Source organism: Acomys minous, assembly GCF_964271855.1.
Source record: "Acomys minous genome assembly, chromosome: 20".
Classification (NCBI taxonomy): Eukaryota; Metazoa; Chordata; class Mammalia; order Rodentia; family Muridae; genus Acomys; species Acomys minous.
Genome location: NC_140502.1, coordinates 12,706,183 through 12,733,597, shown reverse-complemented (window position 1 = coordinate 12,733,597; position 27,415 = coordinate 12,706,183). Strand labels below are relative to the sequence as shown.

Here is a 27,415-nt window from a genome sequence, read left to right as displayed (position 1 = left end):
TTTTTGAGACAGGTTATCTCTATGTAGTCCGGGAACTCCCTATGTAAACCGGGCTGCCCTTGGACTCACAGACATCAGGATGCCTCTGCCTCCTGAGTGCTGGTATTAAAGGCCTGTGCCACCACGCCCAAGCCAACATGATTATTAAAATTGTTAAAAAGGAACACCTCATGACTTAAAGATGTCAAGATGGGAGGGAGACCACATGCTGCTCTTGCAGAGAACCCGGGTTCCATTCCCAGAAAAACACTGTGGTTCATATAACCATCTGTAACTCCTGTTCCAGGGATCCAAAGCCCTTTTTGGGGGGCCCCATAGGCATCTAGTATGCACCTAGTATACATTTATATGTGCAGCCAAAATACTCACACATTTTTTAAAAAAGGGGGGGGGCTGGAGAAATGAGTTCAATTCCCAGCAACCACATGGTGGCTCATAAGCATCTACAATGTGATCTGATGCCCTCTTCTGGCCTGCAGGTGTACATGCAGACAGAGCACTGCATACATAATAATAAATAAATAAATCTTTTTTTTAAAAAAAGAAGAAGAAGAAGAAGAAGAAGAAGAAGAAGAAGAAGAAGAAGAAGAAGAAGAAGAAGAAGAAGAACCAAACACCTAAAACATACAGGCTGCACTCCTACATGAGAGCATAAGGTGCTACACAGAGTTTGTCCTCCACAAAACAAGGGACACTTAGGCACATGATGGTCATGAAGACTGTACAGCAACACGCAGTGAAAAGAAAAGAAAAGAAAATGTCTGATTTTTTAATCAAGGACACTTTGATCCTCTCCCATTCAAACTCAGTAACATGGAAATTCCACTCCACACTGGTGCAGCCAAGAACACGGGGCCTGTTCTTCTTGTTAAGTTCCCCAGAAAGCATTAACTTCTTAGGACTTGGAAAGTGGCAATAATCCTCATCTTGTCGAAGTGATCTTACTTAATGAGTAATTTGCCAATGACTGGCTCCCTCACCATGGCCACCCTCGGGACTTCTGTCCAAAGTCAGGTTCACAGGGGCTAGAGAGATGGCTCAGTGGTTAAGAGCGCCGCCTACTCTTCCAAAGGTCCTGAGTTCAATTCCCAGCAAACCATCTGTTCACAACCATCTGTAATAGGATGGCCAGGCGTGGTGGCAGGTGGATCACTGTGAGTTCCAGGCCAGGCAGGTCTACAAAGCGAGTCCAGGACAGCCAAGCCTAACATAGAGAGACCTTGTCTCGAAAAACCAAAAAAGAAAGTCAGGTTTACTCTTATGGCTGAACAAGACTGGCTGATGGCCGCAGCTTTCTCTCCCGTCTCTGCATTCACAAACCTATCTGGGTTGTGTGTTTGTGGCTAAGAGGAACAGACTTAGCTCACAGGCTCTCCCACAATTCTTCCTGGGTCCACGATGCCTCCCGGCACTGCGGCCTCCTCCGTTAAACACGGTGGAAGTGTGGAGGAAGGCTCCCCCACACTAGCGAACATTTTCTTGCGTGCAGACGGGAAGATCACGAAAGAGATTTCTCACGTTCACTGCACTCAGGACTTCTTTCAGTGTGAATCTTCCGGTGCCTAGAGAGTCCGGTCCTATAGCAGAACACTCTCCCGCATTCCTTGCACTCATGATGCTTGGCTGCCGTGTGGAATCTCCGATGTTTAAGGAGGCTGTACCTCACAGTGAAGACTCTCCCACACACATTACTACACTTAAAGGCTTTTCCTCGGTTGCTAACTTACTGGTCTGTCACAGGAGGCAAGTTGTTTTTTGTTTGTTTGTTTGTTTGTTTTTAAAACAACACTTCCCAGATTCATGACATTCAGAAGGTCTTTCCCCAGTGTGTGTGTGTGTGTGTGTGTGTGTGTGTGTATTTTTTTTTTTAACCCCTATACTTCTATGGCTTTTCTCCAGTGTGAACCCTATAATGATATAAAAGGCTGGACCGGTTCATGTACGATTTCCCGCACTCACTGCACGTAAAAGGCGTTTCTCCTGTGTGAACCCGCTGGTGAGCAACGAGGAAGCAGTTATGCCTGAAAGTTTTGCCACACTCGCTGCACCTGAAAGGCTTTTCTCCCGTGTGGACCCTGAAATGCTTAACGAGAAAGGTCTTTTGGCTGAAGGATTTCCCACACTCGCTGCACTCAAACGGCCTTTCGCGAGTGTGCACCCGGGCGTGGTAGACGAGGCTGGATTTTTCCTTAAACGCTTTTCCACACTCGCCGCAACTGTAAGGCTTCTCTCCGGTATGAACTTGGAAATGGCGCGTAAGGTTCGATCTGGTCATATAGGATTTCCCACACTCGCTGCACGTGAAGGGGGTTTCTCCTGTGTGAACTCGCTGGTGAGAAACCAGGGAGATATTATGTTTGAAAGCTTTGCCGCACTCGCTGCACCTGAAAGGCTTTTCTCCGGTGTGGATTCTGAAATGCTTAGTGAGGAAGGCTTTTTGGCTGAAGGACATCCCACACTCGCTGCACTGGAACGGCTTCTCTCCCGTGTGTATCATCCGGTGCCGATTAAGGTGAGACGTGCTAGTAAAAGTTTTGCCACAGTAAGTGCATTTGCAGTTCCTCTTCTCACCATGCGCGGAGGCCTCTCCGCCCTCGGTGCTCTTGGTGGCCGGCTCCCCAACAGTGTAAGTCACCTGATGCCTGAGAAGACTTGAGGGAGTCTGGAGGATCGTCACACTGTCTGTGCTAAGGAGGGGTGTGTCGGCACAGCTCAGCGTTTGCTCTTGGAGCCCGGATGAGGGGAGGTCTCCTGCAGACAGACTCTGCTCAGAAGGGGACACTTCACCCTCCACTTTGATCCAGCAACCTGAACACAAGAGAAACACCGATGAACGGCATGCAGACTGTCAAGTGGCAGGCGACAGCACATATTCCTAACAGTCATCTGAGGTTTCTCACACAATAAGGGGGCCAGTTCGGGGCGGTAAGGGCCCCGTTGCCAAGCTGAATTTGTCAAGTTCATAGGCTCTAGGGACCTCAGGGGCAGCAAGACCACAGGCACGGAGTGAAATCATAGGGGAGGAATGCTAGGAACCATAACCCTGCCCTCAGCAAGTGGCTCTCTGCAAGCCTCCACCTGCTGCAGATGCAGGACGCAGTGCAGAAGGCTGTCCAGGCCCATCAGACGTGGTACCTGAAGACACTGCATTCCAGGACTGCCCTGGGAAGAGCCACACTAACGCAATAAAGGATAGCCCCCGCCTCACAGTGTTGCCAGGGAACAGGCAAAAAAAAAAAATGTACCTGTCCATAAACATGGAGTCAGGAATCTCAGTGCAGGCACAGAGAGATCTCCACAAGACCCAGCCTCGGTTACATCAGGAATCCCAGAAGTTATAAGTCCTAAAGTAAAAGGATAAAAAAATTATGAGCTCTGTACTTGGACTGAGTGATGCAACGCACACAATGGGCAGGAACAAGGCTTAAAGGGAATAACGCTGCTAAAGTGTCTTGAAAACAAAACAAAACAACAACAACAAAATCCCACCCAATAGTGAGCACACCCACCAGTGCCACAATTACTGCCACATGCGGACACAACCTGTATCACCTAGAAGTACCAGAGTCACAACAGTGCCAAGGATTTACAGTGTCATCCAGTCACAGAGAAGCCCTCAGGATTAAGACTGCTGACTCTAGGCCGGGCATGGTTGTGCAAGCCTTTTAATCACGGCACTCAGAAAACAGAGCAGGACCGTCTTCTCGAGTTAATGGGAGAGCCAGGCCTACATAGAGAGTCGGACACAGCTAGGGCTCTTAGATAGACCTTGTCTCAAAGTACACACAACCCCCCAGAAAAACCCGAAGCCCAGACTGTGTGGTTTTTGCTGCAATTGAGAGAGTCAGGGCTACGGTGAGACAAGGCTGTTGTGAACCTGTATTTTATACTCCAGGACAGGGGAAGAAAGACGTGGTGTTCAGGGGCCAGCTTTGAGAAGGATGCAGCTCTCTAGAAAACAAGAAAGCTCTAGCGGGGGTTGGGGAATGCTTACCCAGTGAGGACACGAGTGTGAAGATGTCCGTCATCACCGTCTGGTACAGGAGCCTCTGAGAATCATCAAGCAGTGCCCATTCCTCCCAGGAGAAGTACACAGCCACATCCTCAAAGGACACACAGTCCTGCACAATGAGGAAAGATGAGTTTGTATGTGGTCCCTTGTCAGGGACTCTTGCCATCCTCAAGACAGCCCCTCCCACTTAGCCTCCTACCTCAGAGGGTACCAGCCTCTGAAGCTATTGATACCCAGTCTGTCCTTGAGGTCCCACCAACCTCTGTGTGCAGCACTCAGCACAACAGGCAAGTGGACACGGTGCCTTAGTTATGTTTCTATTATGGTGAAGAGACACCACGACCAAGAGGCCTTATAGAACAAAGAGTTTATGGGGCTTACACTGCAGAGGGTGAGTTCATGACCCTCACAGCTACAGGCATGCACAGCCGCAGGCATGCATGGCTGCAGGCCATGCACTGCACTAGAGCAGCAGCTGAGAATCCTGATCCACAGGTACCAGGAGGAAAGAAAGCTAACTGGGAAAGGCAAGGGCTTTCGAAACTTACAAGCCCAACCCCAGGGACACCCCTCCTCCAGCAATGCTGTACCTCAAATCTCCCCAAACTGGTCCATCAATGGGGACCAAGGATTCAAACCTGGGGGGGTGGGCATGCGCATTGAGACCACCACAGCTGGAGTCAATCCAAGCTGGAAGGATTCAGAGAATTCACATGGGCTCCTCCCAACCATCTGTCTCACACAGACCATATCCTGGTCACTGTTGCCCACTGTGTCCCTGGCACGAAGGCCAGGAAGCCATCCACACAGCAGCATACTCGTCAGTCAGCACACTGAACCTCCATTTCCATCTCCCTATACGGGCCCCGCCCTCAGCCACCTTGCTCCCCCACCTCCCACCTGCCACTAACTCCAGTGGTCCTCATGCACCTCTGAGGATCTTTCAGCATTCCCAACCCATCCCACTTCCTGGCATCCCTCCCCTCATGTCATCACAGGAACCTCAAGACCTCTGCATCTTAAGCCAGGAGCTGCCACAGATGGGAACCTGGCCATGTCATCATTCCCTGCCCTGGGTGTGGGGACCTTTCATTCTGAGCACCTGCCAGGGAATCCAATGGAGGACAGAGAGACTGCCAAGCCAAGAGTCCCAGGACACCACAAAATCTCAGGGGTCACTTAGGTGCCAACTGAGGAGTGTGATTCCTGGGCCCCTCCCTCCGCTTACCTCTTCCTGGTTGGCAGGTTTCACTGAATACTTGGAAACCTGTAGAAAAACAAGGCTGTGAGGAACAAGCAAGGGTGTTGAGTTCCCCAAGGTTCATCCAAGTTCTGCCTCATACATGCAGACAGGTACACCCAACTGCCCCCCTGGTCTCCATCCCTTAATCGTGTCTTTTACTAGGTAACCTTGGACAACAGTCATCATCATCATCATCATCATCATCATCATCATCATCATCACCATCATCTCTTCAGTTTTCTGCTTGAGGATAAGAATGGCAGCCTGTCTTTGACTACTATTTTATTGCTGTGAAGAGACGCCATGACCAAGGCAACTCTTATAATATAAAAGAAAGCATTTAGCTGGTGCCTAGCTTAATTTTGGAGTGTTTGTCCATTGTAGTAGGAATCCTATGTCTGTATGGAAGCATCACCTGTCAATAAAATGCTAACAGCCTGTCAGCTGAGGCAGGAAGTAAGGAGGTGGTACTTCGGGGGGGGGGGGAGGGGGAAGGAGGGAGGAGAGAGAGAGAAAGATGAACTCTAGAGATAGAGGTGGAAGATCCTCCCCAGGATTCTGAAGAAGATGGATGTATGAAACTGAATAGAGGTAACCCAGCCACGTGGCAAAACTCAGAACAGAGTAAACGGGATATTAGTTATGAGCAGGTCAGGGAACATGCTTGGCTATATTGGCCTAGGCTTTTGTAAATATATCTAAGCCTCAGTCACTATTTCTGGGAACCAGGGCATGGGTAAAAACACAAAGTTACAGAAAACCCTTGTCTATAGTCCATGATCATCATGGTGGGATGTAGACAGGCATGACCCTGGGGCAATAATACCTGAGAACTTTGCATTCTGATCTATAGGCAGCAGACACACACACACACACACAAACACATGCACACACACACATACACACACACAAACACAAACACAGGCACAAACACATGCACACACACACATACACAGACATACACACACACACACACAAACACATGCACACACACACATACACACACACACACAAACACAGGCACAAACACATGCACACACACACACATACACAGACATACACACACACAAACACAAATACAGGCACAAACACATGCACACACACACATACATACACAGACATACACACACACAAACACACACACACACATACACAGACATACACACACACACAGACACACAGACACATACACAGACATACACACACACAAACACACACACACATACACAGACATACACACACACACACACACATACACAGACATACACACACACACACACATACACTGACATACACACACACACATACACAGACATACACACACACAAACACACACACACATACACAGACATACACACACACACACACATACACAGACATACACACACACACACATACATACACAGACATACACACACACATACACAGACATACACACACACAAACACACACACACACGCTGGATCTGGTGTGGGCTTCTGACACCTCAAAGTTCACTCCAAGCCACACCCTTCCTCCAACAGTACCATGTCTCCTAATCCTTTTAATCCTTCTCAAACAGTCCCACTCCCAGGTGTGTAAGCGGTCAAATATTTGAGTCTAAGGGAGCCACTCTCATTCAAAGCAACACAACTCCCTACTCCAAAAAGAGAAGCATAGTATCAAACCCAGTCCTGTGTGTTCAGTACTTGGTAGGAGGGAGCTCTTCCTTGTGAATGTGACTAATGCTCCTGTCAAAAGTTTCACAAACACACGTTTTCAAAATATATGGGTTTATCTACCCACATTTAATTAAGACTTTGGTATTAGCCAGGCATGATGGCGCAAGCCTTTATACAACATCTGCAAAGCAGAAGCAAGCCGACCTATGTGAATTTGAGGCCAACATGGCCTACACAGGCCAGCTTAGAGTCACATGAGTTTCAGTGCGGGAGTATGGATGGGACCTGATAGCTAGCACAGTAGACTTCACTCAAATGCCAAATGCCAATACATAACTGTAAAGTACTTTAAGTAATATATATTTTTTAATCCATGCCCTCCACAGACACTCCCCAAGGGTCTATTTATTTATTTACTTTTAATTTTTCTTCACAGCTACACTTGGCTCAGCAGCAAGTTCTGACGGCTGAGTTTTTAAAATTCATTGGAAAGGCAGGAGAGTTGGCTCAACTGTTTAGGGCACTTCCTCCTTTAACAGACAACCAGAGTTCAGTTGGCAGCCCTTAGCCCCAAGGAGAACGCACAAGAAGGCAGATCCCTGTGAATCTGAGGCCAGCCTGGTCTAAACAGTGAATTCCAGCCACGACTAAAAATAAATGAAATAAAATAAAATGAAAATGAAAAAAAAAAAGCCCCTTTAATCTCATCACTCAGGACTCTGAGGTAGAAGGATCACTTTGAATTTGAGGACAGCCCGGTATACACAGAGTTCCAGGACAGCCGTGGCTATATTGAGAGACCTTGTTCTAGAGGGGAGGCGTGGAGGAGGGGGGGCAGGACGAAGAGGAGGAAAGAAAAAATGAAAAAAGATTTGAACACTCCAACCCTTGCATGAGTCCACAGGATTTACCCAAGGATTCTTTGTTTTGTTTTGTTTTTTAGTTTTTCGAGACAGGGTCTCTCTGTGTAGCCTTAGCTGTCCTGGACTCACTTTTTTGACCAGGCTGGCCTCGAACTCACAGCGATCCGCCTGCCTCTGCCTCCCGAGTGCTGGGATTAAAGGCGTGCGCCACCACCGCCAGGGGGCTTACCCAAGGATTCTTAAGTCTCTATCTACATCCATCTTATCCCACTCCATCTCAATATTTCCCGGGGACGCTTGGAAACCCGAATAGATAGAATCTCTCCTCTGTTCAAATCTTCCAGGGCCACCAGCAGTCTCCACAAACAAAACTCAGCACCCTAGGTGTCTCCACAAACAAAACTCAGCACCCTGGGTGCACTGAGCCCTTTTCCCCAATACAATGCCAGCAGGGGTCACTCCAGGGCTCCGGTCTCTGAGCTCAGGCCCGCCCACAAGCCTGGGGAGGGACAGCCCACCAGACGCGGTGAGTCAGAGGGGACTGCTCAGATGTCAAGAACCATTATCTCCTCCACTTGGCATCCTGCAGTCGGGGGGGACATGGGCGCCTGCCCTGTTGGGCTCCCGACCCACATCTCAGCGCTCTAGAACTCAGGTAGGTGGGCGATCGCGAGGCACTCACCTGGGGCAGGGCTCCACCCGCAGCCTCCACAATCACCATCGGACTCCACAGGATCGTGGGGCCCTGGGACGCCGCCATCCCTGCTCGAAGAAGCCTGGATCAGATCACACGGGTCGTCGCAAACGTCAGATCGGTCTCCCTGACGGGGGACAAATGCTTCTAACGTTCCGGGTTTCCTCCCATGGCCAACGCAGATGAAGCCAGTTTTCTGTGAACCAGACTGACAGATCCAGAAAGTTTCAAAGAAGCTCCTGCAAGCATAAGCCAAAAGTCCCGCCCAGCGTCCCTTTGTCGTCACCAAAACGCCCATTTCATTGGCTGAGCTTGGTGCAATGTCTTCTGGACAATGTAGTTTCAGACGGGATCCAGCGCCAGGAAATGGGCGCACCTGCCCAAAGAGAGCAGGAGACTCAGATTGGTGGGAAGAATGTTGTAAGTATAGATGTACCAACATTTCCTTGCTCTACAACGCCGGACTTGCTGACCCAATCCTAAATTGCAGAACTGCAGGCAGAGGCAAAGGCAAGTGAATCCCTGGGATTAGAACCCAGCTTGTCATAGTGAGTTCCAGGCCAGGCAGAAAACACTGGGGAGAGTCTAGAGTAAACGAGACCCTAAGATGAGCCATTGTAAGGAGAAGGGGGCAGGAAAAAAGGGAGAGAAGCCACCTACCAAGAGGGGCGGCCTGGGGCCAAGAGACTGGCATAGCCAAAAATGGCTGAGTTACATAAGGGCCAGAGGAGCTGGGAAGAGGAAAGCCAAGCTGGGCTTGAGAGCTCAGGGAAAAGGGGGCGTGGTACGCCAGCCAGCAGGGCCCCGTAACTGTGGAGACAGAGGGGATGCTGGGAGAGCTTAGCGGCCAGTGTCCGCTTTGACATGTTAATGAACACCTCAGCCCTTGGTCTTTGTGTGAATCCTTCTTGCCGGTTCTTTTTGTAAATAAAATGCAGGAGTTACTTTGGAGGAAGAAAGGACATTTATAATCGAGCATTCTTTTCGCCACTGATCTCTAGAATTCACTCTTTTCGGGTTTTTTTGTTTGTTTGTTTGTTTGTTTTACACGTTGGCTATAACGTCGTCACAGGTAACTTCTTTGTTGTGCACCCCCATGCTAAGGGAATTTGGAGTTGCAAAACAGGATTCATTCAGCTCAGGAAACCACCTTACTGTGGCATTGAGGGTGCGCTTCAGAAGGAGTGGCTCGACTCGAGCCGCAGCTTCCCAGGGAAATGTGGACACTCGTGCATAGGTCGCCGTGACCCTGTCTGCAAGGAGTCCCTTCCCGTTAACTCCTTACATGCTGATTCGGCCTTCCATCTCTGCAACTGTCCCGATCTCCGTGACGGCTTGTCTGAACTACATTACCCAGAACAGACTGGGCAGAAAGGCAGGAAAGTTGATGGGAGGCGTTGGTGCATGCCTTTTAACCCCAGTGGATCTTCAAGTTTGTGGCTAGCTTGGTCTACGGTCTAGTACAACCAAAGCAACACAGAAAAAAACCTGACTCAAAAAAGAGAAGGAAAAAAAGGAAGGTTTCCAGAGATAGCACCTAGACAGGTGTGGTGTGTCTGGTTCTCTGCCGTGGGTAGAAACCTCCCTGTTAATGGACCTCTTTGGGGCAGTCAAGTCAGCTGTGCTGGGGACTCTGAATAAGGTGACACATAATCCCTGGCCTACCTGATTGTTGCAGCACCCTGGGGTGGGTCTTGAACCTGGATATAGAGCTAATGTTCCTAATAGCGATCCAGTCTTGCATGGTTCCATTTTTATTTATTAATTTTTCTCTTTTAAAGATTGCGTTTGCTGGGGTTGGAGAGATGGCTCAGTGGTTAAGAGCACCGCCTGCTTTTCCAGAGGTCCTGAGTTCAATTCCCAGCAACCACATGGTGGCTCACAACCATCTGTAATGTGATTTGATGCCTTCTTTGGCAGATAAAGCACTCGTATACAATAAATAAAATCTTAAAGATTGCATTTGCAAGCCAGGCTCGGTGATGCACACCTACCACACTCAGGGAGGCAGAGGCAGAGGGATCTCTGTGAGTTCGAGCCCAGCCTGGTCTGCAAAATGAGTCCAGGACAGCCAAGCCTACACAGGGAGACCTTGTCTCAAAAGCAAAACAAAACAAAAAGATTGCATTTTCAGCCAGGCAGTGGCAGCCCACATCTTTAACCCCAGCACCCGCGTTGTAGTTTCTGGCAGATCTCCCAGTTCAAAGCTACCCTAGACTACAGAGGGAATTTCAGGATATCCAGGGATACACACAGAAACCCTGTTTGAGAGACCAGAGAGAGGGAGGGGAGGGAAAGGGAGAGGAGGGGAGGAGAGGAGAGGAGAGGAAGGCAAAAATGGTCTAGTTCTAATCTGATTTTGTTACGAAAATAATAAATTCATGAGCTTTCACTCACTTCAGAGTGTGTGTGTGTGTGTGTGTGTGTGTGTGTGTGTGTGTGTGTGTGTGTAACTTGAGGGTGCTGGTAAAGAGGTGAGCCACCACACCCAGCTTAGTCATTTCTTCTTCTTCTTCTTCTTTTTTTTCCTTCTGCTTGTAGAATTCTGGGATTAAGGGCGTGCACCACCACACCCCCAAACCCAACTAGCTGCTCTTGCAGAGGATGTTCACTTGGAGTGCACACCATTTGTCACATTCCAGTTCCATGGCATCTGATGCCTTTTCCTGGCTTCCGCAGATCCCCCGTGCACGTGCCGCGTATGCATACGCGCAGGCTGACACCCATACGTATAAAAATCAAAATAAATATTAAGACCTGCTCTGTTTTTGTTTGCTCCCGTTGGCCCTGAGAGGAATGAGAGGAGAGGGAGGACCTGGTACAGGTAGGACATCGCCCACTGGCGTAGACATCTTTATAGGTAGTTCTGATTGGTGGGTTCAGAGTATGAGGATTCTGGAGTGCGCCTATGGAGACCTGGCTATTGGCTCAGCAGGCCTTCATAGCCTTTCCAAGGCCAGTCAAACAGTGAGAGCAGCCTATCTGTGCCTCCTGAGCCTTACACAGAGGAAGGATGGTCCCCTTACCCCTACCGAAGAATCCTGTGGCTCAGACTAGTGCTCACTCTGGCCTCTCCCAGATGTCCCTGTCTCTGGCTATGCTCCCCTACAAATCTACAAATAAACCTTTTTTCCTCCACCATCCCAAGAACAATGAGCATCCTTTCCTATTTCTTTCTTTTCGTTCACTTACCAAGTACCTGACACATGGGACTGAGTCTGACACACGGATACTTCTTTTAGGGCAGGCGTGACATTTTTAGCCCTGTGTTCCAGAGGATAACATGGAAGGAGGGTCTGCTGCCTTATTCAAAAAGCACACAGCAAGAGGCCTCACTTAGCTGTATCAGCCTGCATGGATGAGAAAGGGCTTGGATGGTCTTTGGTTATTCACAGCCTTATTTTATCACAGGTTCCTTTGTTGTTGTTGTTGTTGTTGTTGTTGTTGTTTTCAAAACAGGGTTTCTCTGTGTTAGCCTTGACTGTCCTGGACTCCCTTTGTAGACCAGGCTGGCCTCGAACTCGCAGCGATCCGCCTGCCTCTGCCTCCTGAGTGCTGGGATTAAAGGATGTGCCACCACCACGCCCGGCTACCACAGGTTCCTTTTAATGCAAAGACACTTACCAGCCATGAAGAGACAAGAGGAGGGTACCCCCCAGGAACCCACACTCCTCAGTTTCCACTTAAGTTACCTCTGTGTGCTACCGTGTCCTGTTGCTCTCTGTGTGCTATTCTCCCTGTTTTTTCATCTGATTTCCATGGAAATCAATCACAAAGTGTAAGGCCAGTCAGTCACAGCAGGGAATTGTATGGAGTGGTTCCCATTTACAGCAACTCCTGTCTTGAGATTCATAGGTATTAAAGTTCCTGTGGTATCCGGGTGGTGGTGGCGCATGCCTTTAATCCCAGCACTCAGGAGGCAGAGGCAGGCAGATTGCTGGGAGTTCGAGTCCAGCCTGGTCTACAAAAGTGAGTCCAGGACAGCCAAGGCTACACAGAGAAACCGTGTCTCAAAAAACCAAATAAATAAATAAATAAAGTTCCTGCTCTGAACTTTATTTATTTATTTATTTATTTATCTATTTATTTTGGTTTGTTGAGACAGGCTGCTTCTGTGTAGCCTCGACTATACTGGATTCACTTCGTGGACCAGCCTGGCCTTGAACTCACAGAGATCAGCCTGGCTCTGCCACCCCGAGTGCTAGGATTTCAGGCATGTACCACCGCTCCCTGGTGAACTTTTTTAAATGCCTGGAAGTGACGAATTGGGGATGCTCAGACCAATGCTAGGTGTCCATTATGTGGGGGGGGGGGGGGGAAAACAAAAACTGGAAAGCATAGATTAAGAGTGGAACAGTAGCCTGAGCCGTTGGACCTTCTACACCAAGATGGAAGTAAATGTGCAAGTTGAAGAGTTGAGTATGTGCACATGGCCTCTGGGGTCATAGAGAGTGGTAAGTGAAATCTGGTTATAACTGGGCAGCATGTTGTAGAGAGCCTCATGGGTTTTAGCTGGTTATGAGGAGCGACTCTGTGACTCTCCAGGTCAAACATCCAAGTCCATCTGTCCACCTTTTTGTTTGTTTGCTGGCTTGTTCGTTCATTTGTCTGAGACAGGGTTTCTCTGTTTAGCCCTGGCTGTCCAGGAACTCAGAGATCCGTCTGCCTCTGCCTCCCCAGCGCTAGATTAAAGGCATGCACCACCATCACCCGGCTTGTCAACTTTTCTTTTCTTTTCTTTTTTTTTTTTTTTTTTTTTTTTGGTTGTTGTTGTTGCTCAATGCTGAGCACAATGGTCAGTCGGACCTTAAGTAGAAACTGGGTATCAATGGTCCCAGGGCCCTGGTCCCCTCGGATGTAGGAAGGTAAGCCTGAAGTGTCTGTTTAGCAACCAAGATGCCTGGAGTTTACATCCCAGTACCCGCATCACAATCTTGGCTTCATCTAAACCTGCTACTCCAGTTCTGAAGGATCCGAAACCTTGTTCTGTCTCCCATTATGCACAACCAAACTCAGAGGTACAAACGCATGGACGCGCACACACACACACACACACACACACACACACACACACACACACATCAGCTCCTTGATAAATCAATAAACAAAACACCTGAAGGATAGTCCAACATGATGGTGATGCCGAAGCCTACTGAGAGCGGCTGGAATGGTAGGATGATCTGGTAGGATGTTTGCCTGGAGTACACAGCTTGCTAAGAGTTTGAGACCTATCAACACCAGCCCTAAGTAGTGGGCCACACACTCAAGAAGTAGAGGCCAGTCCATCAGAAGTTCAAATTCATCCTTAGCTACAAAGTTAGATTGACCCCAAGTTAGATTGACCTTGACCCAAGGCTACTTGTGACCTTGTTTAAAAATAATAACAATTACACACACACACACACACACAGAGAGAGAGAGAGAGAGAGAGAGAGAGAGAGAGAGAGAGAGAGAGAGAAGGGATAGATTAAGAAAGAGTTCAAGGGTGTCGGCAACATGAAGGCCCTTGTACCCACCGATCTCCAGGGAAACCAAGACTATGAAACACCCAGGGTTGTCCCTTCAAAGGGAAGGACTTATAACTTGTTTTTCCAGAAAGCTGGGAATTGGAAGTGATTAACAACCTGGTGATCTGAGTTATCCATCAGGCCAGGGAAATATCAAGCTCCCACAACCAGGACCACAGGTGGTTAATAGCCCAAATGACCTCTACACTATCTGTACGGCCAAGACCAGGCCAGAGCCTTCGCCAGAGCCTTAAGCTAGTACAGGTAATCTATTTCTCAGAAGAAATGACATGTACTCCGATATAATTACACTTCCTTGTACACTGGGGATTATATCACACCAGCAGCAGAACTTTTCCCCTCAAAATTATAGTGTTTAGATTTGTTGGGAATGAGCCAACTGTGCTGGGGCCATCCCTGGCACGGACAGTAGGAGGGTCTTTGCCAACAGGGTTGCCCAAAGAAGAGATAAGGAGTTGGCATTGGGAGAGAGTGAGTCAGGCGATGGTCAAGGGAATTTAGCAGCTCTGACTGTCTAGCAATCAGGCTGCTTTTGTGGCTCTGACTTCTAGCAGTCAAGTGCTTCTTTATTTATATAAGTTTTCCAGAACAAAAACAGACTTAGTTTCCCAAGTGGTACAGAGTATGTGTTTAATTTTTTATTACATGTCCAGGGTTAAAGGTTCAGTTACAATTAGACAATACAAACAGAACAGATATTATTATTATTATTATTATTATTATTATTATTATTATTATTATTATCATCCCTATAACTCCAATTCAAAGTATCTAAAGAATGGTGAAGACACTGATTTTTAAACCTATTTCATTTGGAGTGTCTTAAGCCTCTACCTCCCTTCCAAACCCCTACCCCACTCCCTACCCCCAACCCTAGGTAGGAGAGAGAGAAGGTTAGAAGGGAAAAGGGGATGTAGATCTCTTTAGATTTAATTTCTGCTGGTTAGGGTCATTAGGTTCTCTGGGAAAATACCAATCTTAAGATATCTAGCAGTCCAGCAATAGTAGATGGCAAATGCAGAAGCAGGAACAATGAGCATCCTTCTTCCTTCTCTGTCAGTCTCCTCAAAGCCCTTGCCCCCCCCCCCCTTTCTCTCTGGGATCTCATTTTATACCCTCTCCAAGTCCTCAAAATTAAACTATCTCCAGCTGGCAAAGACCACACCCCTCTCCAAGATGCAGGAGGCAATTATCACCTGTGGATAAACTAAGGCAGTTCCATATCCCACACATGGGATTAAAACAAAAACATATTTACATAACATAACTGAGTTGTTAAAGAAACTAAAACTTCCACAACAGAATGTCTCCCCCAAAGCAAGCACATTTAGTATATGACAACCCAATTTTAGGCTGGTATGGTTTACTGTCTGAGAGCACTCCAGACAAACAGAATGTAGCTGAACAGGTCTTTTTATGGATAGCAAATATTTAATACCTAACTTATTTCACTATGTTTCTACACTATAAAGTAGAAAAGTTAATTTTAGTCAATATATCTTATTTACAGAATTTTATTCCTCTAGGGGTATACCCCGTATGATCCCCTATTTTTAAGCTACATTTTCAGAGAGCTGTAAGGCTATAATAAAAAGAGGCCTTGAATCTATAACCTATTCTTCTGGCCAGTCAAAGTTTGTCAGTTGTCTCTGTTTACCCTGAACTAATAATGCTGTTTGAGTTAGCTCAGGAGCAGGTAACCCAGGAAAATTCCTGGAGCCTCATCTGCCTATGTACTGATCTGTGCATAATGATCTCCAGGGCAAAAGGAAGATTTCCAAATAGTGGCCAGATAAAGTTAATTTTATGATTTTCCTAAAAAGACTCAGACATATTTTCTTCCCTTCAGGAAAAGACATAATTGAACCATAATACAGAAAGTCCCCAATAATGCAACATGCAGAGACCAAAACCCAAAAGTTACAGATAGAAGAAAAGTGGTAGTAATCCTCTCAGCTTTGCTGGAGCTGTGTCAAGCAGCTGTGGGTATGACTGTGCCGCACCTGAGATCAGAGTCCCTGACGGTCTTGATCCAGGTTGACAATGTCAATCTAAACTTGCAGCGACTACCTGCGGGGTCCCCCTCACAAGGGCAGTCTAAATAAAATCTGAAGGACACCAGGGTTTATTAAAAAAAAAAACAAACAAAAACAAACAAACAAAAAAAACTCGTAGCCGGGCTTGGTGGCGCACACCTTTAATCCCAGCACTCGGGAGGCAGAGGCAGGTTGATCGCTGTGAGTTCGAGGCCAGCCTGGACTACAAAAGCGAGTCTAGGGCAGCCAAGGCTACACAGAGAAACCCTGTCTCAAAAAAACAAAACAAAACAAAAAACCTCATTGAACATATTCAACCCAATTTGTTGTTGTTTAAGCCTGTCATCCCAGAATTTATTGTGCAAATTCAGTGAGAGATAAGTGAATTTAACAAGGAAATAACTTTATATAAGCAAAACAATGAAGAAAATAAATAGTTTGTTATCTGTACTCTGTTTTGGTTCTTTTTTTAGAGACAGGTTTTTTGTTGTTATTGTTGTTGTTTTTTGTTTTGGTTTGGTTTTGGGTTTTTTGGGTTTTGTTTTTTGTTTTTTAGGCAAGGTTCCTCTGTGTAGCCTTGGCTGTCCTGGACTAACTTTGTAGACCAGGCTGACCTCGAACACACAGCGATCTGCCTGCCTCTGCCTCCCGGGTGCTGGCATTAAAGGTGTGCGCCACCACTGCCCAGCTGAAGTTTGTACATTGTATTAATGTTTTTTTAGATTTACTAATCATTTCATGTGTCTGAATGTTTTACGTGCACATAGATATTGTATATGCACCATGCACGTGGCTGGTTCCTTGGTGCCCTCAGAGGTTAGAAGAGGACGTTGAATCTCCTTGGAACTGGAGTTCCAGATAGTTATGGGCCACTTTGTGGGTGCTGAGAATCAATCTGGGACCCTCTGCAAGATCAGCAAGTGTTTTTTTCTTTGCTTGCTTGTTTTGGTTTGGGTTTTTTGAAACAGGGTTCCTCTGTGCACCTTGGCTGTCCTGGACTTACCTTGTAGACTAGGATGGTCTCCAACTCACAGCGATCCACCTGCCTCTGCTTCCCTGAGTGTTGAGATAAAAGGCGTGCACCACCACACCCAGCTCAGCAAGTGTTCTTAACCTCTGCACCAACTCCCCACCTTCCTACACATTGTTTTTTGTTTGTTTGTTTTTGTTTTGTTTTGGGTTTTGGTTTTTCAAGACAGCATCTCTCTGTGTAGCCTTGGCTGTCCTGGAGTTGCTTTGTAGACCAGGCTGGCCTCGAACTCACAGCGATCCACCTGCCTATGCCTCCCAAGTGCTGGGATTACAGGCGTGCGCCACCACCGCCCAGCTCACACTGATATTTTTAGTTAGCAGCCTTCAGGTTCCGCCACTTGGAATACAGCAGATCCCTATGCTGTTTTGTGTTACCTCACATACCTGAAGAACTCTCTAGAAACAGACTCATTTGACATTTTATGGTCAATCCACTGATGTCTTTATAGCTTCCTTTACTATCTATGTTGACCTCTCTAGGCAATACCCTCTTATCCCCAGATTCTGAATTTCCTGTAGATTTTACTATATGCTCTATGAATTTTGCTATGGCCATATTTTATACTATGTGTGGCCGGCTCCACTTTATGGCTCGTCTTAGAAGAATAGTCTAGAGTCTACTTTTCTAATATATTTCAAGACAATGATTTATCTATTTTTTGTCGTTATTATTGTTTTTGTTTTTCAAGACAGAGTTTCTCTATGTAGCCTTGGATGTCCTGGAACTTGCTCTGTAGATCAGGCTGGCCTCGAACTCACAAAGATCTGCTTGCCTCTACCTCCCAAGTGCTGGGATTAAGGGTATGTGCCACCACAACCCAGCTATCATTATTGTTGTTGTTACTATTATTATTATATTATTATTATTTTAGTTTTTGACACAATGTTTTCCTGTATATCCCTCACTGGCCTGAAAGACATTCTATAGACCAGGCTGGCCTCCATCTCCTGAGTGCTCAAATTAGGGATGTGTACTACCATCACTACTGCTGAACAGCTATTATTATCATTATTATTATTATTATTATTATTATTATTATTATTAGTTGTTGTTGTTATTACTGTTGTCATTATTTTTTTTTATATTTATTATTTGGGTTTTTGAGACATGATCTTTCTATACAGCCCTGGCCTGGAAACTCACTGTGTAGAGCACTAGGCTGGCCTCAAACTCACAGCGATCTGCCCGCCTCTGCCTCCTCTGAGTGCTAGGATTAGACCTGTGCCACTATACAAAGCTTTATGATTTATCTCCTGTTCTTCAGTTAAGAAGTAAAGTTTTACTATTAAAATCGCACCTCATCACCACCTCTTCTTCATTCACTGCGTGAAATGACAAAAATGTTAGACACGGTCAGTAGCAATGCTGATTCCCACCTTTTCCAGAATCAACACTCACCATCCAGTTCTGGAATGTTTCAGAATGGGCAGAAATATTTCGTTATCTCTTGTCTTCTGGGGACTCCTTAAGCCTGTGGAAGTTTATCATTACTCTGTGAAGAGATGAGAGTTGGGGAAAGAAGAAAAAATGATAGTGGGCAAAAAGGCTACAGAATAACATACTGTGAAGGCTTAGCATCTTTTCTATTCACTTCCTGCCCACCTGTAGGGACTTGGTTCTGAATACAGAAACAGTGGGGTAGTGAGAAAATGGGAAAGGAAAGGATGCAGGGGTGTGTGTGTGTGTGTGTGTGTGTGTGTGTATGTGTGTGTGTGTGTTTGGGTTTTTGCCCTGCCACGTTGGACAGACACCTGCTGGGCCCATGAGAAAAGGCAGGAATACAGGAGGAGGAGAATGGGAATTGCGGAGATATATTTCTAGACTTCGGACTGTTTTCACATTTTTACACATTAGATATGGCATTATCACCATTGGCTTTTAAGTTAAGCATCCCCCCTGCAAAGGGAAATTTGGAGATGCATACTGGATTCAGATCCAGGAATCCATCTTACTGCGGTTTTCATGATCCAGAAATGGAAACACTGGTGCGTCTATAGACAAAGCGATGTCTGCGGGAGTCTCTTTAACTCCTTGCATACCGCTTCTTCAGCTTACATGTCTGACCAGGTTTCCAGGGTGCATGCTTTCTGAACTACATTACCCAGAGGAGACAGCGCAGAAAGGCTCAGCCAATGAAAACTGGCGTCTTCGTGGGCTTTAACAAAAAGGAAAAAAAGAAAAAAGAAAAAGAAAGGAGCGGGGCGGGGAAAAGCAATGGGATTCAGTGGTTGGGGCAAGTGATTTCCTGGATGCTCGCGTCAGATCAATGGAGAACTGGTTTTTACACCTCGTTGTCCAGGAAGGCGCGAGAGGAGCGAGGCTTTGTCCTCTACTAGTGAGACGGGTTTGAAGTCTGCGACCATCCCGTTTGACTGGCTGCTGGCCAGGGGAGGACAGCCATGTCCAAGGACCCAGCTGTCCAGCAGAGTCAGACTGCGGTTGCTGGGCAGGGTGCCCAGGCACAGGTGCGTACCACGTAATCACAGCCCCCAATCTTTTTGTTTGTTTGTTTGTTTTTTGTGTTTTCGAGACAGGGTCTCTCTGTGTAACCTTGGCTGTCCTGGAACTCGCTCTGTAGTCCAGGCTGGCCCCGAACTCACCGTGATCCACCTGCCTCTGCCTCCCAAGTGCTGAGATTAAAGGCATGCGCCACCACTGCCCGGCTCGGACCCCAGTCTTAAAGTGCAGCTAGGGCTGGGATGTTAGTTGGAATTTTCCAATGGCATAGGGTTCTAGAAACATCCCCTAAGGAGCCTGGGAAGCTCTGTTGAGTGTAAGACCTGATCAGGTCAAGGAAGGCTTTTCACTGGGAGCCGCCTTCTTCTTCTTCTTCTTCTTCTTCTTCTTCTTCTTCTTCTTCTTCTTCTTCTTCTTCTTCTTCTTCTTCTTCTCCTTCTTCTTCTTCTTCTTTTTAAAGATTTATTTATTATGTATACAGATCTCATTATAGATGGTTGTGAGCCACCATGTGGTTGCTGGGATTTGAACTCAGGACCTCTGGAAGAGCAGTCTGTGCTCCTAACCTCTGAGCCATCTCTCCAGCCCTCACAGCCTTCTTTATTCACAGGTTGCAGTAAGTGCAAGGACTATGAAGAGGTAAGTGGAGGATGCCACAGGGACTCACATAAGTGATGTCTGGGGTAACAGTGCTTTGGGACTCCTCTCCTTCCATGGAAAATGAGTATAGAATATAAAGGTCTCTAAGTCCGGAGCAGGAGTTATACGGAGCAGGTTCCGTTTATGGCATCCACTCCCTTAGGATCCAGAGGCATTTTAAGTTCCAGTGATGACTGTGAGGAAAATGCCGGGAAATGAGACGGAGGAGGGATGCTCAGAAGCCCGCCGGTGCGCTGGAGATCTGCTGGATGTGGTGGAAGGCAGCAAGCGGGAGTGGTACCCTAGATGAGAGGCTGTAGGCCTGAACGCTAACGTGAAAATGGAGGGACATTGTGAACGGCGATGTGTACGATGACAGGAAGTATAAAGAGATGGACTCCATGGGCTGGAGAGATGGCTCAGAGGTTAAGAGCACCTACTGCTCTTCCAAAGGTCATGAGTTCGATTCCCAGCAACCACATGGTGGCTCACAACCATCTATAATGAGATCTGGTGTCCTCTTCTGGCTTACAGGCAGGATATTGCATACATAATAAATAAAGAAATCTTTAAAAAAAAAAAAAGAAAGAAAAAGAAAGAAAAGAGATAGACTCCAAGCACGTGTCCCAGGGGTATGGTGGGGAACGGTGACTCGCATCTGGACATATCTGGTTGGTATGATGAGGAGAAATCTATATGGATTGTCTGGTAGAAAGGTGGAATTTCCATGTCAATGTCAAATATCAAGACTGAATCAGTTTCATTTGTCTATCTACCAGTCCGTGGCTGGTGCTGAATATAGTGACCATTGCAACTTTGAGTACAGTTGAGGGTCAACAGACGAAGATCCTTGTGCCCTCTGAAGAAGGAAGCTAAATGGGAGTGACTGTCTCTGGGATGTCAAAAGCCCGAGGAGAGGAGACAGGGTCTCTCTGTGTAGCCTTGGCCAACCTAGACTCACTTGGTAGACCAGGCTGGCCTCAAACTCACATCGATCCGCCTGCCTCTGCCTCCAAAGTGCTGGGATCAAAGGTGGGCGCCACCACACCAGACTTTTCCTTGTTAACACCGTGCTCTCTGTTGCGATAGGGTCGCATGGCCTTTAGCGACGTGGCTATCTACTTCTTGAGGGAGGAATGGACACTACTTGATGACTCTCAGAGGCATCTATACCACCAGGTGATGATGGAAGTCTTCGTCCTCATGTCCTCATTGGGTAAGGATCTGGGGCTCCCTCTTCCACCCTCACCCCCCCTACACACACATCCATCTGGATGGGCGTGGCTTCTTTTCTAGAGAGATGTGTCTCTCTAGAAACATGCCCATGAACATTGACTCTTTGCCCATTGTCCTGGAGTAGGAAATACTGGTGAGAGACTTGGACAAGGCACACCACCATTCTCTCTCTCTCTCTCTCTCTCTCTCTCTCTCTCTCTCTCTCTCTCAAATATTTTTAAATACTTTTTATTTAATTTTAATTTATGTGCGTTGGTTTCAGATCTTGGAGTTACAGACAGTTGTGAGCTGCCATGTGGGTGCTGGGAATTGAACCCGGGTCCTTTGGAAGAGCAGGCAGTGCTCTTAACCACTGAGCCATCTCTCCAGCCCCCTAATATATTTTATTAATCTATTCTTATTACATCTCAATGGTTATCCCATCCCTTGTATGTTGGCTCTGTTTATTAACAATTAAACTTTATTGTACAACCCAACTAGCATACACAAGAAGGAAAAAAAAAAGGTTAAAGGGACAGAAGAATGAACCTTCCGGTATCCGGTATCCGTTCCACAGGATGGGTCCTTAGGTGTTTCTCCGTCCAGCGTGTTGGTCTGGCCGCTCGCTCCTCTCTGCGCTCTTTTTTTTTTTCTTAACCTCTTGTTTTTCTTCCCACCACCTTCCCAGTCACATGCAAAGGGCGGTCTCCTTCTCCCTTTGAGGGTCAATTAGGAAAACAATAGCCACGGTGTGGTTCCCAGGTAGGCTTTCTGAATTTCAAGCCCAGGAAGGCTCCAAACAGTCTCTCACAAGGTATTCATGGTGTGCCCCAAGGGTAAAGCCCGCCAAGACTGCTTCCACTAGTGACAAAGCTTAATCTTTCCCACACTTGTATCCTCCCATTCCACCCTCCCTCCCGCTTTCTCCTTACTCCGCTCCCCTATGACTGTGACTGAGGGGGACCTCCTCCCCCTGTATATGCTCATAGGGTATCAAGTCTCTTCTTGGTAGCCTGCTATCCTTCCTCTGAGTGCCACCAGGCCTCCCCATCAAGGGGATGTGGTCAAATATGGGGCACCAGAGTTCATGTGAAAGTCAGACCCCACTCTCCACTCATCTGTGGAGAATGTCCTGTCCATTGGCTAGATCTGGGTAGGGGTTTGAAGTTTCCTGTACGTATTATCTTCTCTTAAGTACAGCAAAGGCACACAGGAAGCAGCCTGGCATGAGAAATCTTATAGTATTGTAACAGAGTTCACACCGGTGGCCTCTCCATGGCTGGTGACATTGTAAATACTCTGTCATTCCTATGACCCGGTTACTGTTCTCGCCCTGTAGGTGAATTGGGTCTGCCTGTGGCAGGAATTGTGACGTGATTTGGTGGGTTTTCTTACAAAACCTCTCCAGGGGTGTCTTCAGAGTTTCCATTGCTGTGAAGAGACACTGTGACCATGGCAACTCTTACGGAAGCGAGCATGTGGTTGGGGGCTGGCAACAGTCCGGAGGTTTAATCTACTGCCATCATGGTGAGAAGCGTGGCAGCGTGCACGCAGACATGGGCTCTGGAGAAGTTAGCTGAGAGTTCTCTGTCCAGAGCTGAAGGCAGCAGGAAGAGAGCGAGACACCGGGCCTGGCTTGAGCATCTGAGACCTCGAGACCCATCCCCCCTCCCCCCAGTGACACACTTCCTCCAATAAGACCACACCCACACAAGGCCTCACCTCTGATATGAGTTGATGGGGGACATTTTTATTCAGACTACCAGAAGGCGTCTCTGTCAGTAGGTGTCTTTCCTGTGGATTTGCTGTGAGTTAAAGCACTCGGTAATGCTCTGTAGCGTTAACCTTTCCCACGTTTTACTTTAGGGCTCATACCTACTGGGACCCTTGACATCACTCAGATGGAGTCTTCAGGAGATCCCTTCATCCCTGCGCTGAGATTCTTGACTCCAAGTAAGTGGACGGGTATCTGGAGGGTGAAGGTTGCTGCTGTCTGTACTCTAGATGGGTCCGTCCTATGATGTGTCCTTCTGTTGGTTGTGATGTTTTGCTGCTGGGACAAATGATCATAGCAGAGTCCATATGTCTGCCTACCATTCATTGCCATTGTTTCTGAGCCAGGGCTACCTCTCACCTATGAGTCCTGTGTGTTTTGCCTGATCCCCTGTGACACTGTAAAACAGACTTTCGGGTGGCTGGAGAGATGGCTCAGAGGTTAAGAGCACTGGCTGCTCTCCCAGAGGTCCTGAGTTCAATTCCCAGCAACCACATGGTGGCTCACAACCATCTATAATGAGGTCTGGTGCCCTCTTCTGGCCTGCAGGCACACATGTGGACAGAATACTATATACATAATAAATAAATAAATCTTCATTTATTAAAACACACACACACACACACACACACACACACACACACACACACACACAGACTTTCCTTGCTTATGTTGTTAGTGTGCACAAGTTCCCTGAGCAGACCTTGAATATGGGCGGATTCTTCGGGTATCGTATTTTATGGGCTTAGACACAGCCTTCTGCACTGTGTCGCACATCTCCGTCTTTGAGGTTTTTCTCGCTGTAATAAAACCATGATCAAAAGCAATTTAGGGCTAACAGCCCATCGTCAAGAATAATTCAAGGCAGAAACTCAAGGCAAGAACTGCTTACTGGCTTGATCCTCAGCCAAGCTCACCTTCTGGCCAGGGGTGGCACCACCCATCATGAGCTGGGCTCACCCACATCAATCATTAATCGAGAAAATGACTCTTGATTATTTTATGGAGGCCACTTTTTCAATTGATGTTCTCTGTTGTCATATCACCCTAACTTGTTGTCAAGTAGAAAGGAAAAAAAAATCTAATCAGGACAGTGTCCAACGGTTGAGGCTCTGCAGAAAGCCATTTTCTGAGGAAGGAGTTTAGGTCCCCCACCACGCCTCTGTGCTACATGCCGTTCTCATGTTGTTGCCGGTCATGTTAACTGGGACAGGAATCTTTGTCGCAGGCCCTTCATCCTGTCTTGAAATGTCTGTGAGAAATCCTGGGTGCCCGCGTTGGTTCCCATTCAAAGTCTCTAGGTCCCTTAACGTTATTTCTCTGTGTTTCCGTGGTGCCGCACAGGAGTTGAGGTTGCAAAGACAGCCCGTGAGCAGAGGATTCTGACGGGAGAAGTGCCTAACGCAACCGCGCTCCGGCAGCAACAGTTGAGCTGCGCCGAGAAACCTTTAGGGAGAGCAGAGCGCAGGGTCCCGGGTACGAAGAGCAACAGAAAGGACCTCTCAGAGGCGGCTTTACAAAGCACAGACAACTCAATGAACCGCCAGACTCCCTCAAGTCTTCTTGGGCATCCTGTGACTCGCCGTCCTGGGGAGCCACCCAGGAGCACCAAGAGAGGAGAGGTGGCCCGTCCCGGCGAGAAGAGAAAGTGCCAATGCGGTGACTGCGGCAAATCCTTCAGCTGTAAGTCTCTGCTTCTCCGACACCAGAGGATACACACCGGAGAAAAGCCCTTTAAGTGCAACGAGTGCGGCAAGTCCTTCATCCAAAAGGCGGACCTGAACCAACACGTCAGGGTTCACACTGGAGAAAAGCCCTTTAAGTGCCGTGACTGTGGCAAAGCATTCAAACATAACCGGTCCCTTGTCGGGCATCAAAGACTTCACACTGGAGAAAGACCTTACAAATGCAGCCGCTGTGGGGACTCCTACATGAACAAATGCAGCCTCATACGTCACTATCGAGTTCATACTGGGGAGAAGCCTTACAAGTGCAGCGAATGTGGAAGATCATTTAAGGAACAATCCAGCCTCGTGTATCACGCCCGGGCACACACTGGAGAAAGACCCTTTAAGTGCGGCGAATGTAAGAAGTGTTTCAAAAAAAACTCGCACCTCGTGAAGCACCGAAGAGTTCACAGCATAGGAAGACCTTTTAAGTGTAAGGTGTGTGGGAGAGTCTTCACTGTGAGGTACAGCCTCCTTAAACATCGGAGATTCCACACGGCAGCCAAGCATCATGAGTGCAAGGAATGCGGGAGAGTGTTCTGCTATAGGACCGGACTCTCTAGGCACCGGAAGATTCACACTGAAAGAAGTCCCGAGTGCAGTGAACGTGAGAAATCTCTTTCGTGATCTTCCCGTCTGCACGCAAGAAAATGTTCGCTAGTGTTGGGGAGCCTTCCTCCACACTTCCACCGTGTTTAACGGAGGAGGCCGCTGTGCCGGGAGGCATCGTGGACCCAGGAAGGATTGTGGGAGAGCCTATGAGCAAAGGTCTGTTCCTCTTAGCCACAAACACACAACCCAGATAGGTTTGTGAATGCAGAGGCGGGAGAGAAAGCTGCAGCCATCGGCCAGTCTTGTTCAGCCATAAGAGTAAACCTGACTTTCTTTTTTGGTTTTTCGAGACAAGGTCTCTCTATGTTAGGCTTGGCTGTCCTGGACTCGCTTTGTAGACCAGCCTGGCCTGGAACTCACAGTGATCCACCTGCCACCACGCCTGGCCATCCTATTACAGATGGTTGTAAGCCACCATGTGGTTTGCTGGGAATTGAACTCAGGACCTTTGGAAGAGCAGGCGGCGCTCTTAACCACTGAGCCATCTCTCCAGCCCCTGTGAACCTGACTTTGAGCAGAAGTCCCAAGGATGGCCATGGTGAGGGAGCCAGTCATTGGCAAATTACCCATCAAGTAAGATCACTGTGACAAGATGCCACCTTGCAAGTCCTAAGAAGTTAATGCTTTCTGGGGAACTTAACAAGAAGAGCAGGCCCCGTGTTTTTGGCTGCACCAGTGTGGAGTGGAATTTCCATGTTACTGAGTCTGACTGTGGGAGGAAACAGAGTGGCCACAGTTTAAATAACACATATTTTTTGTTGTCGTTGTTGTTTGGTTGCTTGCTTTCTTGCCTTTTTTTTTCTTTTCTTTTCTTTTTTTTTTTTCTTTCCCAGTGGATGTTGCAGTTCCTGGGATAAATGATTGTTATAAGGTCTTCATGATCGTTGTGTGCCTAAGTCTCGTTGGGGACCAGCTCTGTGTAGCATCTCACGTTCCTGTGTAGGAGTGCAGCCCGTATGACTTAGATATTTGCTGTTTTTTCAGGTGTGAACATTTTGTTATGCATATACGTATATACACAGAGTCCATGCCTGGTGGCTATGAAGGCTCAAAAAAAAAAAATGGTATTGGATCCCTGGAACTGGAATTCCAGATGGTCATGACCCAGTGTGTTTTGTAGAAACGGAGCCCAGGTCCTCTGCAAGAGCTAAGCCTTCCCTGCAGCCCACGTTTGAAGTTTTTAAGGAGTTAACCGGGTTTCTGCTCTAAGCTCCTGTGCGTCTCACATTTCCCCCCCTGGAGTATTTCAGATGCCAGCCCGCCACATCCTTCCTGACACTTTGTAAGTCGTGAGGTGTTCACTCGAATCGTTGTAATAGCTGCGCTGTAGCCTAGAACTGTAGTGTTGATTTTTCATTATATTCATATATTATTGTAAAGATGCGTTTAATTGTGTGGGTTTGTGTTAGCGCCTCCGTGTGTGTGTGTGTGTGTGTGTGTGTGTGTGTGTGTGTGTGTGTTCCCCTTGCAGGTCCCTGTGAATGTCTGGGTAGATCAGTGGGAATGAAACCAAGGTTATCTGCCAGAACAGCAGCTGATCTCAGCCTGTGAGTCACTTCTCTGTGCTCCTCCTCCTCCTCCATGTTTTCTCTCTCTTTCTTCCTTCGCTCTTTCTTTCCCTCCTTCCTTTTCGACATGTAATCTCACTCTGTAGTCCTAACTGGCCTGGAACTCCCTGTTTAGACCAGCCTGGCTTAGTACTCACAGAGGTCCACCTGCCCCTGCCTCTCAAATGCTATCACAGCTACCAAGCACTTTTTATTTTTTGCTAATTTTCTTTCATTATTACCTTTTTACCCCCTCCTCTCTGAATGTGTGCTTACTAAACAAATGAGCAGAACAACAACAACAACAACAACAACACACATACACATCAAAAAAACAAAAACAAAACCTAGCTGCCAAGTAGAAGAGAAGAGGC

At 47.3% G+C, this 27,415-nt stretch overlaps 2 protein-coding genes across 5 annotated transcripts; one reads left to right on the top strand and one right to left on the bottom strand.

Annotated features, from left to right (window-relative positions):
* On the bottom strand, positions 1–8,590 carry LOC311591221 (uncharacterized protein). Its single transcript, XM_084770631.1, has 5 exons — positions 8,462–8,590; positions 5,241–5,279; positions 3,995–4,121; positions 3,246–3,344; positions 1–2,808 (listed from the first exon to the last, which is right to left on the bottom strand). Exons 1-5 carry the CDS (start codon positions 8,537–8,539, stop codon positions 1,883–1,885), a joined length of 1,269 nt encoding a protein of 422 aa, XP_084626757.1. The 5' UTR covers positions 8,540–8,590; the 3' UTR covers positions 1–1,882.
* Positions 8,155–26,888, top strand: LOC311591220 (uncharacterized protein). Of its 4 annotated transcripts, XM_084770628.1 has the most exons (5): positions 8,155–8,434; positions 19,370–19,535; positions 21,256–21,382; positions 23,248–23,334; positions 24,500–26,888. In XM_084770628.1, exons 2-5 carry the CDS (start codon positions 19,470–19,472, stop codon positions 25,507–25,509), a joined length of 1,290 nt encoding a protein of 429 aa, XP_084626754.1. In that variant the 5' UTR covers positions 8,155–8,434; positions 19,370–19,469; the 3' UTR covers positions 25,510–26,888. The 4 variants fall into 4 exon arrangements, with proteins under 4 accessions (XP_084626754.1, XP_084626755.1, XP_084626756.1 ...); XM_084770629.1 differs by lacking the exons at positions 8,155–8,434; positions 19,370–19,535 and adding an exon at positions 8,803–8,893; XM_084770630.1 differs by lacking the exons at positions 8,155–8,434; positions 19,370–19,535 and adding an exon at positions 10,083–10,160.
* Positions 26,889–27,415: the final 527 nt, after the last annotated feature.